Source organism: Epinephelus lanceolatus, chromosome 12, assembly GCF_041903045.1.
Source record: "Epinephelus lanceolatus isolate andai-2023 chromosome 12, ASM4190304v1, whole genome shotgun sequence".
NCBI classification, from domain to species: Eukaryota; Metazoa; Chordata; class Actinopteri; order Perciformes; family Serranidae; genus Epinephelus; species Epinephelus lanceolatus.
The window spans coordinates 18,827,534-18,840,784 of NC_135745.1; the positions used below are offsets into that span (position 1 = coordinate 18,827,534).

Here is a 13,251-nt window from a genome sequence, read left to right on the forward strand (position 1 = left end):
TGTTAATTGCTACAGCAAGTCAGAGACAATAAGAGTGACACACTTGATCCGTATACAATGTAAAGTCTCACTCAACAGCTAAGATTACATTAGCCATAAAGACAGTCTGACGTTCGGCATATACAAGAGACAAAAAAAACAAAACAGCAGGGTATGTTTCCAATTTGAATATGATAGAATCCCATACACATCGGATTGAATCTTTTCCACTGGGCGTGGATGAGTGAAGAAACACATTTTGTTTAGGTTTGGGCAAGATTTTAAGGAAGCCCTCAATCAGTAACACTATAAACACACCATTCCAGTCGAGGTGTCATTAGAAAGGCTGGAAATAAGGCACAAACCTTACTACTACGCTTGTCTTGCACAAGATGTGGTTTGATGATTGGACAAGTAACCTTCAGCCAAATGTCATCTCGGAGAATGGAAAACTACTTTTTAGAGAACCAAAATCTAAACAGGCATTCGTGAAAAGATGCAGCGGGACAATGAGGGCTCTTTTTCTGAGCGTTTCATGTTGAAAGACGACACCTCTTTCATGGAGAACGTGGTAACAAGGTAAATCAATCCTGGCCCAAGAACAAATATACATTGCAATTTGCAGCTGTGACCAAATGAGCTGAGGTGGGGTGCAGAGGCCAGTGGTGTTTCATAACAGGGCCTGTGTGGATTCAGAGACACTTTTACTTTAGTACTCTAACACCTCAGTTTGTGTAACAATTTGTACCTCTGGCTAATATGTATTGTAGTCTATTTACATGCTTTGCAGAGTATTTACCTCCTACACAATTACAGCTTGACAAGGACAAAGTGAGTGTTTAAAATCACACAGTAATGAACACAGCTAAACGCTGCCCCCATCTGTCAGTGATTTATAATTACATGTACCCCAGAATAAACACATCTCCCACCAACAGAGATACCAAGACCTGGATAGCTTTTTTTTGTTTAATGCAAAAAATATTTTATTTCCTAAACAGCCTTTTAATTTGTGTAGTTGCTCCATAAATCTGCCTGAGTTATTCAGCGCAGGTGGTGTTACTACTTCCAAGAGAGAGTTTGAGCTCTTCCTGCTACAGCAGCTTCAGTCTGGCCCGAAAGCCCCTGGTGCCATCAGGGCCGAAGGGCTGACGCAGCACTCTCTGCATCAAGACAGGCGCGTGCATGTGCCCAGCACCGGCTGCATTTCTGCGCCTCAGCACCCATGGGCTCTGAGAATTCTCTATATCACAGTCTCCAGAGCACCAGCTCTTCTTACTGTACCTCTGATTCAAACAGGAGAAGGGCTGGTTATTACAGCTGGTGGAGATCTGCTCAGAGGTTCTTCGCATGGAATTATCGGAGGGCTTTTGGGGCTGAGATGTGTCTGGAGTCTCGTCAGAAAGTTTAACTGGCGAAGAGGGTTCCTCCTGGAATGAATCCTCTGAGGTTTCCAGTGGATTTTCCTGGGAAGGTGTGTCCCCAGATTGGTCCTCATTGTTTTCCTCTGCTGGTTCATCTTTGGTGACATGGTGCATTGACTGGAATCCCAAACATACCACACGCATGCCCTCACTGTTAGACTCCTCCTCTTCTGCTTTCAGGGCATTGTAGGCTTTACGAACTTCCTCCAAATGATCAAACTTCACCACTGCACACAAGTGTTGGCTGAGCTCTTTGTGACGCTTGGTGTAGCACTGCAGCTCCATGGGGAGCTCTTTGCCAGGACGCAAGATCCAGAGTGAAGTAACGCTGCCATGAGCACTGAACTTTTGGAGAGCCCTCTCTGCGAGAGAAGGGTGCTCCAGGCCTCGGGCAGCTGCGTCTTCTCCAGCTTCCTCCACAGTAAAGTTCCAGGCGAGGAGAAGCTTGCTGGTGGGGGAACACAGCAGCCACTTGGGAAGCGGCTCTCTCCGCCTCACTTTGGTGCATTCATCATTCACCTCCAGAGTTTCTGAGCACAATGCTGCTGCTAGAGTTATGTGCCAGTCTGTGGTCAGGACCTTTATCTGCAACAAACAAAGGCAACCTCAGCTTTATTTGCATTTTATTGTATTCATTTTATTCAAACTGGTGGAATGTAAACACCACAGAAAGTACATCAAATCTTGCTATTGTTAGAGAGTGATATTTCCTTACCTTTCTCAAGCAAGTGAGGAGCTTGAGACTGACGTAGCCCTGCTTGTTCTTCAGCACATGCTTCAGCAGGAAGCCGTCCTCTGCCAGGTGGCTGTCGGAGAGCAAATCCTCCAACTGGGCTTTAATCTTCAAGCAGAGCAACTCACCTTCATGGTCCTTTTCATCTTGAGCAGATTGTGCATCATCTCTACAAGGACACACAATTCAGCATCATGATATACTGCAATGTAGATTAGTCAGCCATATGTTTTCTAATTTCCTTACCCAATCGGATTACTCATGGTATCTCCAAACGGTAGTGATAACAGGTCACTGAGCTGTTTCTTAGAAAAGTAAAGATGGGTATTAAGGAAAAGTAGCAGGCTAGATACAGTTAATACTCCTGAATGAGGAAAAATGCACCTGGACACAGTTCATACAACCACAATGTCAGCTGATTCAGTGGGATACAAAACAAAAATTTGGAAAATGCTACAAGCAAAATTCCAAACTAAATTATAACACCAACAGAAATAGAATTTGTGTGTCATTCTGTTTCTAAGATACCATCTAATCACATAGGTGATTATGCTAATCATGCTAATTATGCTAATTATGTATATTTCTTGACATGCTTATTTCTTAGTATCCACCAGTTTCTAAATGCTGGGGACCCATTCTGTACATTTCTTACATAAAACTTTGGGGAACTCAACACTTGCAGGTTCACATTGCTGGCAAGTAGATTCCCTGAATGCTTAATGACTGAAAATTCCATTTTCTCTGATTTTATAGTGACAAATTTAGGCCAAAACAAGTGTAATTTTCAAGATAGAAATCGACTTGGGCGAGTGAAGCAGTGATTTTAAACACGTGACTCAAGTGATGAAAGAAAAAAACATTTTCAGTGAGTCATTTTTTTGTTTATTAGGGATATTGTGTGTGATATTTTGAAATAGAATGGCAGCAAGCCCACAAATCTTATTTTGCTACTTTCCAATTTGAATCAGGATACTCCTTGCCAAATTTCATACTTGTATGACTATTTATGCTATCGTAGTGCCCTAATAATTGCATTTACATAATTTCACCATAGCATGTCCCCAAAAAGGGGTCTGGTGCCCCCTGAGACCAAACGGCCCCAAGTTGGGGGTGCTAGTTATCAAGTTATGATGACCCAGGGTACATACAGGCTAACAGGAAATAATCATGAAAAAAAGGAAGCAGAAAACATCATGAGGGCTGGACCTGTCTCCTGGCCTAACCTCTACTGCTAATAATGACTCAGACTTATATGTGTGAGATAAAGTTAATGAATTATTTGATGAGTAGCAGAGAAGGGGTGGGAAATAATAAGTGTATACTTCCTCCTGCTCTTCTTCAAACATATGAGATGTAATTTGTGTTATGGGTAATAATTTTATATATATACGTGAGTAAATGTTTGATACATGTTAAAAAAAGGGAAACTGTCAACAAACTTTTAGCTGTCATAAGCATAAGGATATTATAACTGCTAAAATTAAGGCACACTGCACAACAGAAACAACAGCAATGCATCAGTATTAATATTAAAACACAAAAGAGCAACATCATCAAAGGCATGGATTTCTGCAACGTGGCTCAGAGCTAAGTGCACAATCAAATCAAAAGACACTTATGAAATTGTGCATTTCTGAATTCCCAGATGCACAACACACAGCAGCACTTCAGTATAAACCAGCGACTGTATAGTATTTCTTAAATCCAGTTTTATATCCTGTTTGTGTGCTTTTGTCTTGAAATAATTCCTCTTCAGCATATTACTGACAACAAATCCATCTGCTGCCCATTTATTTCTGTGTTTTAATTAATATATCCTCCATATGTTATCAGACCTTTGCAGGTTTTCCCAGATACAGTAATCCAACCTTTCCTTTTGCGTGACTGTTACGTGACACGGCAGTGATTTCACTGGTTGTGTGGGCCGCTGTTGAGAAGCAGACTAAGCAAGTTACTGAGGGGACTGGAGATGATGAAGTCTTGCTATGCGCACACACGCATCCTCATAAATACACACAGATAGAAAGAGCACAGATGATGTTGCAGTTTAAAAGGCCCTCCAAAATAACAAGAAATAAAAAAATCAAATAAAGCACTAAAATCTAGCTAAAATCATCTTTAGATATTATGTGATAAAAGCTTAAAGGGACAGTTCATCTCAATTAAAATACAGATTTTTCCTCTTACCTGTAGTGCTATTTAAAGGGATAGTGCACCCAAAAATGAAAATTCAGCCATTATCTACTCACCCATATGCCGATGGAGGCTCAGGTGAAGTTTTAGAGTCCTCACAACACTTGCTTGCTTGCTACCCCCTCTCCCCTGGGATCTCCGCACGTGATGTGAGGACTCTAAAACTTCACCTGAACCTCCATCGGCATATGGGTGAGTAGATAATGACTGAATTTTCATTTTTGGGTGCACTATCCCTTTAAGTTCATGACAGCGTGAGATGTAAACATTAAAGGCGTCTTCCTTGGCTGACCTGAAACATTAGCTAGCTCAGAGGTGCTAGGTAACCTAACAGTAGAAGCACACAGTGATACGGTTAGGCATAGTTCATTAGAAAGAAAATAGTTCCTACATGAAACTGCTCACAACAAGGTCTGTGGATTATCTTGCGTAACCAGGTCGTGGTATCTGGAAAGACACATTGCTGTCAAGTTTTTTCAGATGTATTTTTTGGCGCTTTGAGCACCACAAGCCGAGTACCATCTAGTTTCATTATATTGAAGAGAAGGCAGACATCTCTTTGGCTGATATCTCCAACACATGGCAACTCGCACCAAAAAAACCCAGACTGATAAATAGCACTACAGTTAAGAGGTGAAATTTGTATTTTTGATTTGGGGGGTGAACTGTCCCTTTAAGACTCAAAAACCAGACATATCTGCTTCATCAGGTTTGTGTGGGTGTGGTTTGACCTGATGTGATTGACAATGGCATCTCTATGGAAACATAAGTAAACAACCCAACAACTGTCTCTGCGCTGTGGGATTGTTAGTAGAACATAATGTACATGCGATAGATGATACTGGTTTTGATGGCACTGTATAGCAGATACATTTTACACCAAGAATTGGGACAATAAAATGGCGTCCATTAAATACAGTGCTCTACATAGTAAATAAGAACAGTTTTTGACATAGGCTGAGCTAATCTGCTACATCAGGACTGTATATGCGTCTCCATGGTAACATTAGCAACATAAGACTGATTATTTTACTGTTAGATTATGATTGGTCCAAGGAAATAAGTGACATCATCTTTCTCCTACAGGGCCTCACCCACATTAAACCAGTCAGAAGCGCACAAACACAAAACAAAATCCTAGCTGAAATTACCTTGATAATTAATGATGACAACTAAGCCATCTCCATGACAACCAGGCCAACTCCTTTCGTCTTTGAAGTGTGTGAGATGTGGAAGAAAGCCTTCAGAATTCCTAACTACACCCCTGCAAACACACACAAGCACACACACATACACACGTTAAACTATGTGAACATTAAGTTGCATCGTTGGAACAAGAAAGCTTGTAACAAAGGACATGGTGGTCATACATCAGGAAATATTTTTTAGGCAGTTCAACAGGCAATATTCCTGGAAACAGGAGATAAACTCTTGGCCCTTGGGGACGCCGAGGGGTGAAGGATAGAAGCAAAAGCGTACACTATGAAGGATTTATCGGTTAAGAATTTGACCATTCACATTTTCCAAACAACAGGATAAAGGAACAAAGTGTCACAAGCCAAGATTTGTACAAAAACCCAATTATTTAACTTTATTAACATCAATGTTTTTTTCATCAACAGTTTCTTTTTAAATTCCAGTTCTTTATCAACAAATAGAAAACAGACTGTGTGTACAACAGATCGAACCCCTACAGCACTAAGCATTCACAAGGTAAAAATGAACATTTTTAGTTTTTCGCCAGCGTATTCAAGTCCCCCCTCCCTCCCACGGCCGCCTCCACCACCACCGCCACCACAACGTGTCGCCATCAGACGCTCCCCTCCTGCGGCTCGTGTGGGAGAAGATGTGTGCTTGAGTGGTGCGATTGAGTGAGGAGTCGTCCATTGTTGATGGGTGGGGTGGGGGGGGTTGTGCTGTTTTTCCTCATTCAGACGGACAACCAGCTGTCGAAGTTACTATGGTAGTACAGTAGATACAACGGTGTTTCCATTAATACACACTCTAGGACAGCAGGCTCTCTGCAGTGTCTCTAGGGTTGGTAGATCAGCAGAATTAATCCTTTTTAACAATATACCTTTGAAGCTGTGTATATATCTATGTGTAATTGTACATATATATAATCAATCATAATTATATATATATTTATAGTTCTATTTCTGTATAAAATAATATCAGGTTTCAGTCCAAAGGGCCGAGTCTCTTTCCCTCTGGTAGGAATGGTTGATTCTGTACAGGTGCCAGCGTTGATGGCTCTACTCCTCAGCCCATGTGAACCACTTCTGCTCCTTTCGGTCTGTGTGGCTCAGCTCCAGCAAACTGACCAGGCTAATGGGCAGCAAGGAGATGGGAGGGACTTGAAGAACAACTTTATTCAGAGATCAGGGAGTTTATTTTCTGTCAACTACCCTTTGGGTACAAAAGTCTGTTTTCCTCAGGTAACTTCTCCGCTGTGGAGTATGAAGGCCTCAATGCCATAGGCTTCTGATGAAAAACAAAACAAACAAAATAACATGTAGAAATCATGTGCTTTCCATTTCTGTACACCTCTGATTTAGTCTCTTGTAAGCTAATTCACTTCTTGTTTTATAAGTAGCTACCACTTTCACAGGTCAGACTTTAGCAAGTGTGTGCTCTGAAAACAATTTCCTCAAAGTAGTTTTTTTTTCTTTAACCAAAACAGCGAGTCGAAAGGCAATTTTTTGAGCTATTGAACTGAATAAGACCAAACAAAATGTTTATGACACATATAATGAATAAAACAATTATATCATGTGATGAAAAGAAATCTGACAGCAGCTCAGAGAACAGTGGTCCTCCTGTATTAGTATCTAGGAACGTGTTAAAAATACATGTCCCTTGTGCTAAAGTACCCTAAAATAAAAAGTAAAAATTAAAAAAAAGTACCGATTATGACAATAATGCACGCCCCCAGGCTGGGCAGTTTAAGACAGAAGAAATGTCTGATGTTAAAATGATTATTAAAAACATATAACATAACATATATACTAAACAATAACATTTGACATAATGAATCATAATATTGACAATATAATTAAAAAAAAAATAAAAACAAAAAAACAGAGAGAGTGCTCTCTTAGTGCTACCAGTAGCCTTTGACAATCAGGGAGGTTTGGCTTCGACAGAGCAGAGAGGCGAGCTGCCGGTCTGCGCTGTCGCATCTGTACAAGAGTTGTCATTTTTGTCATAGTCACTGTAATGTTTCTCTTATTATTTTTAAAGCAAAATCTCATGTGGTTGGTTAAGTCGGCGTGGATCTCTGTGATTGGTTAAACCCGTCGCCGGGTCTGCAAGCGTGTCCCTTTCTTCCCCTCCCCTCCGGTAGCTGCGAGGGGTTGGGTTTTAGGGGGTCAAGTGAGTGGATGGTGGCTGAGATGGGACACTTGGCACACTCCTGAGAGGTTTGACCAGGGAGGCTGCTCGGTGGGAGTGGTTATGTTGCATAGTGGTCAAAGCTCCCCAGGTACTCCAATGCTGCCCTGTAGCACAACTGGTACTGGTCCTGGAGAGAAGGAGAAGAAGAAGAAGCCTCAGTAAGACAGTCTGCATGCATGTCTGGAATATCACATATCAAACCCACAGTTTTATTTTTCTGGTCTGCTCTGTTGACACTACTTATATTGCACATCTGTCTGTCCTGGGAGAGATATTCTTGTCCTTGTGCTTTTCCTAAGGTTTCTTCCAGTTTTTACGTGTTGAATAGTTTTTTTGGGGGGCATTTTTCCTCATCTGTCTTAGGGGGCCGCATTTTTTGCACCCTCAAATTCATTGTCTTCAATGTGGCCGCGTGGCAGGTACTCTTAAATGCCACAGCAATGCCGTCTCGGCGCGCATGCATTCCTGAGCAGCTATTTTTCAGGGCCCAACGGCTGTGCCCCGAGATAAACCAAGTTCAACTTTTCGGATCGCAGCAGCGTGCACTGCATGTCATGTGATGAGGAACAACCAATCACAGCCGACAGATATCATTCCCTGCTTCCGTAAATATGGAAAAGTTTTTCATTTTGGTGCAGAGCTATAAAAGCTATTCAACTGTCCCACAGACGATATGCCCACACACATACACGGTGCCTTGAAGAAGATCAGCTCTACACTAAGGATTTGAGGTAAATAGGCTATGATACGGTGACTGTTAAGGTTGCTTAGTTAGATTAAAAATTTCTTGAGACTTTTTTAATGCCTTTCATAATAAATTTAAGACCAATTCTACAATAACAAAATTTTTGGAAAAAACAAAAAAAAAAAAAAAAGGGCTGACATCAATTATGTAGGGTTAAGGACAACTGTGCCCCAATGGTTATCTTATCACAAAACATGAGTTCATGTTGGCGTTTGTTGACAAGTTTACTTGGTGATTTTATATTTCTCACTCTGTATTCCACTTCGTTGAGGCTGAGTTTAAAAACCTTTTGCGTGAATACACTAAGCCTCCGAGCGTAGCCTTGTACCGGTTTTAGCCATGCCACAAAATCTTGGTTAAATGGAATGGAAATGGAAAATATCAGTGTTGTTGTTTCCACTATCCTGATCTGGGGGGCGTTAATATGAGGGGCATTTGGTAAAAAAAAAAAAAAAGACTTACTTTTTGCAACGTCAGAAAAAAGAAATTCATAAAATACTTCTCCCCACGTCTTAGCTTTTTTCAGACATTTTAATACCAATTAAGGCCTTATTTTTAGATTAATGCCCTTCAAGACTTCTTCAGGATCTGTGGGAAGCATGACCAAAGAGAGGAGGATGTTGTAGGCTGCACCGATTGTAAAGCCCCTTGAGACAAATTTGTGATTTGTCATATTGACCTGTATAAATAAAATCTACTTGATGTGACTTCTTGTGATTGTGGCTACATTTTGGATAGCTCGCCAGTACTGTACATACATTTTTATACTGTGCTGAAAGTTTTTCAGCAAACAGCTGGTCTTGTTCTTTTGTGACTGCAGTCTCAGCAGTGAAGAGATGAATTTAATCTAACTGCTATTACTTACATTACATTACTTACTGATCTTTTTTTTGGCCATAGATACATATTAAATTTTGCATTTTGGTAATTTAAAAATAAGGAATGTAATAATGTGTGGTGAGCTTAACCATCATAATGTTATATTAAGTTTAGAAGTAATAAAGTGACTCTTCTCTGTAACTATAGCTGTAGTATTTGGAGTGTTTGCACTAGGGGCACAAATGAAATGACAATTTTCTGTCTTCTAAACTTGAGAACTTATTTTTACCTTAAAATGTTTATGAACTCATTTAAATTCACACCATGACTGTCTTCATCAATATGCTTATTAATATGTGTTGCCTGTTTGTTATGAAATGTATTTATCAATTCTTGATTTAAGGGAAATTCGACACTGTCCCTCTCTGATAGCACCAGATGAGTTTGCTACGGGACGTCTGAAGCACCTCTAAAACCTCTATCAAGTCAAAAAAGCACACTTAACGAGATAACATCAAGTTTGCACCGTAAAAATATTCAGTAGTGACTTTGGAATACCGTCCTGTCAGTGTGGGAGTCTGGACAATCTCTGTTCTTACCTCCGTCTGCACCATGGCAGGCCGCTGGGTGCGAAGTGTCTTGACTGTCTGGAAGAGGTCGACCACTCCCTCGTACCTCATCCTCTCCAGCACGATGCTGAGGGTGATGAAGACTCCGGTCCTGCCCACCCCGGCACTGAGAAACACACACACACACACACACACACACACAAGAGTCTTTATTACAGGCTCCTAAACTCTTTATGTATTTCATGTTAAACATTTAAGAACTAAAGCTCATTTGTACTTTGGCAACTCATTTTTGGTTTCTCGGAATGTGAATACAGACTAACATTTGGTTTCATTAAAAATGAACAGGGAAGAGAATCTGAGCTGTAAACATGTGACATGAATTATAATACACATTTTTGTTATGTTTGACCTTATTATGCACTGGATGTGTACAGAACATCTTAATTTATAGCATTCCTGGGTCAACATGCATATAAATATTTTGTCAACCATGACTACATTATGAAAACCATCAAGGAAAATGTAATACAGTTAACAGCACTACAAACCACAGCCTCCTAAATGACTACAGAGCTCAATAAACTCCTATTTAAAAGAGTTTCGAGAAAATTAAGTCTTGTCACAGACCCTGTTTTTAAAGTTTGAAACATTTAAATGTGATTTTCCACCCAGGATGATCAAAGTGCAGGCAATCATAGGTAATCTGAACTTTGGTATAAACCTCTGTCATTATCTAACGTGTACTTTGTGCATGTTGAACACAGGTTAGATGCTATTTAAAACTGCAGAGACAATTATATCAACCCTGGTGCTACATAATCATTCAAGCATGTACGAAGCTCAGAAGCAGCAGCCGGCCTTTATTACTGCAGATTTGTCTTAATACTATGCAGGATTTTTCAAAACAACAATGTACAGGCTCATACAGAGGTAATCCCTCTCAATCATCACTTATGAGCCACTTTAAGTTTGTGGTGGTGTATTTTTCTGTTATTTTCTGTGCTTGGGATATTTACGGGCGTGTACCCCCACAGTGCTAAGGTGAGGTCGGGGCTTTATAAAAAGGTAGTCCTAATGTAAGCAGCACTGGAAAAACCCCAAATGTAAGAGGCAAAATGCCAACTGAGATTGAATCTGGGATTTGTCTTTACTTACTCTGTTTACACACATTAACCGAAGATTCCTGTAGAGTATACCTTTAATTTTCATGATTAATTTGTCTTACCTGCAGTGTACAGTGATTGGTCCGTCCTGTCCAAACTGTTCCTTGGTTTTGTGCACTTGTCCAATGAAATCAATGAAGCCTTCTCCAGTTTTTGGCACTCCTTGCTCGGGCCAGTCAGTGAACTGGAATTGGCGGATTGTTCTGGACTGGCCATCCTGAGGGGCAGCAAATAAGGAGTTTAAGTGTATTTAAGAGGCACAGCGCCTGGTAGAAAACCTGGCATGTACTGTAGGTATACTGTGTGCATAATCCAGCTGACCTTTATGTGTTGCTTTTATCTATCTTTATGAGCAAATAACACTGTACTGTACTTTTCACTTTGTGCTCCACACATCTCTCTCTCTGCAGCCTTCACTCTAATATGCACTCAACAGAAAAAAACCCACCACAGCACAGCTTCTCAGTCGATGTCCGCTACGACCATAACCCTGCTGGTTTTCACTGCTGCCATCTAATCATCCAATTTACACCTGGGATGCAATATGAATAAAGCTGACGACCTGGCAGGAGAGGAAACCAGCAGGGCTGTGGCACTTGCAGACCAGGACCGACAGACTTAACTGCAACATGGAGTCCCACACTTGACAGCACTGTGATGCCAGCATGTGTGAATTAAATGTTTTTCTTGCATATTAGGACTATATTTCTGAATCTACTGCTCTTTCAATGCACACACTGGAGGAAGGCGTGGATGTAGGATTAGAGTGCTGTGCTGTGGGCCTTCTGATGACAGTAAAGTATATTTATAGCCCATTGAAACTACTGCATCACAGGGAGTTGCAGTACTGGCCCTCAGGGATTGGAGGCTATGCTTTTCATGTATTTTCACACAGTGCAACACACACACACACACACACGCACACACACACACACACACACACACACACACACACACACACACAAACACACACACACAATCCATAGAGCAAGCATACTGTTACTAAATCCGGGTAAACATGTTTGATGGTGCATTCACTTGATGTCAGCCTGTCAGGAGAAATAACACGGGATGCGTTCTGATCATCTCTACCTTGAAATCACAGTCGTTATAATTCTTAACACTTAGCACGACTGTCGGCATTTGTATGAAAACCTAAAATTAAGATGGATTTGGGTTGGCTGGTTGTATTTGTGTAAAATGCCAATCAATCCTCATTCCCTCCACCACCACTAAGACATGCACACATAGACACATACCAAAACACACACATACGCACGCGGGTAAACCCACAAATATTCACACTCAGAGTGAATCCAACATACCCTGGCATCTGTGACTTTGAACTCTCTGAGGATGTACTGGGGCATGTTGTACTCAGCCATTGGATCCACCACAAAGTACTGGTACCTGGCTGAACGCTCTGCTGGCCAGTACTGATGGCACTTCTCCTGCAAAAGAAAAGGGAGGCAAAATTTTTAAGTACCTATATTTAAAGAATCTTTCAGGGAAAAAAAAAGGACTTTTACATAATGACTGCCTGGTGCACAAGTGCAGGATATTATTAGCACGGGTTTCTGTAAGTTATTAGTCATTTTGAGTCGTGAGGAGGGCTCTGCTCACAAAGGAAAATCAAGGGGAGACGGATCTGTTTTGAAATATTGTCTGATTCATTTCAGGAGGCAAAATATTTACATCATTTGTTTGTGTTGTTAACCACGGTGATAATGTGCATGAGGGCTTTTGTTCATAAACTATGATTATGGGTAAGAGGGTGATAAAAGCTATGAAACACAGTTCAGTGCTGTTGGAATCACTCGCATCATCACCAAAAATAACTCAGTCAAAGATATTATGGATTTAATCAAACTGGTACCAAGACAAAAACACTATTTTTTTTCCTTAAAGGTCCAGTGTGTAAAATTTAGTAAGATATATTGGCAGAAATTGAATATAATACAATAAGTATGTTTTTTTTGTGTGTAAATCACCTGGAACAAAGGATCATTGTGATTTTGCCACCTTAAAATGAGCCGTTTATATCTACATACGAAGCGGGTCCTTGTCTTTAGAGTCCACTATGTTGTTCCTACAGTAGCCCAGAAGTAACACTGGTTCTAGATAGGGCCATTGCCACCATAGTTCTCCAACACACTTGGCAAATAGAGGAGGTTTCTGTTGGTTGCAATCTGCAACCTTAGCTGCTAGATGCCACTAAATCCTT

The 13,251-nt window shown here is 40.7% G+C and overlaps 2 protein-coding genes across 22 annotated transcripts in view; both read right to left on the reverse strand.

Moving 5' to 3' along the window:
• Nucleotides 1-1,073: 1,073 nt before the first annotated feature.
• Nucleotides 1,074-2,399, reverse strand: larp6b (La ribonucleoprotein 6, translational regulator b). The gene is made up of 3 exons (XM_033649667.2): nucleotides 2,383-2,399; nucleotides 2,119-2,305; nucleotides 1,074-1,988 (listed from the first exon to the last, which is right to left on the reverse strand). The coding sequence occupies exons 1-3, from the start codon at nucleotides 2,397-2,399 to the stop codon at nucleotides 1,074-1,076; spliced, it is 1,119 nt and encodes a 372-aa protein (XP_033505558.2).
• A 3,497-nt stretch (nucleotides 2,400-5,896) lies between these two features.
• The window catches only part of ptprfb (protein tyrosine phosphatase receptor type Fb), a 193,427-nt gene continuing 186,072 nt past the window's right edge, over nucleotides 5,897-13,251 (reverse strand). For 16 of the 21 annotated variants that reach the window (XM_078173083.1, XM_078173079.1, XM_033650737.2 and 13 more), the window contains 4 exons: nucleotides 12,353-12,478; nucleotides 11,090-11,244; nucleotides 9,892-10,027; nucleotides 5,897-7,855 (listed from right to left, as the gene is read on the reverse strand). In XM_078173083.1, the coding sequence (XP_078029209.1) occupies nucleotides 7,787-7,855; nucleotides 9,892-10,027; nucleotides 11,090-11,244; nucleotides 12,353-12,478 (486 nt within the window). In that variant the 3' untranslated portion in view covers nucleotides 5,897-7,786. The remainder of the gene's footprint in view (nucleotides 7,856-9,891; nucleotides 10,028-11,089; nucleotides 11,245-12,352; nucleotides 12,479-13,251) is intronic. The other 5 variants (XM_033650742.2, XM_078173085.1, XM_033650741.2 and 2 more) reach the window with 1 other exon arrangement.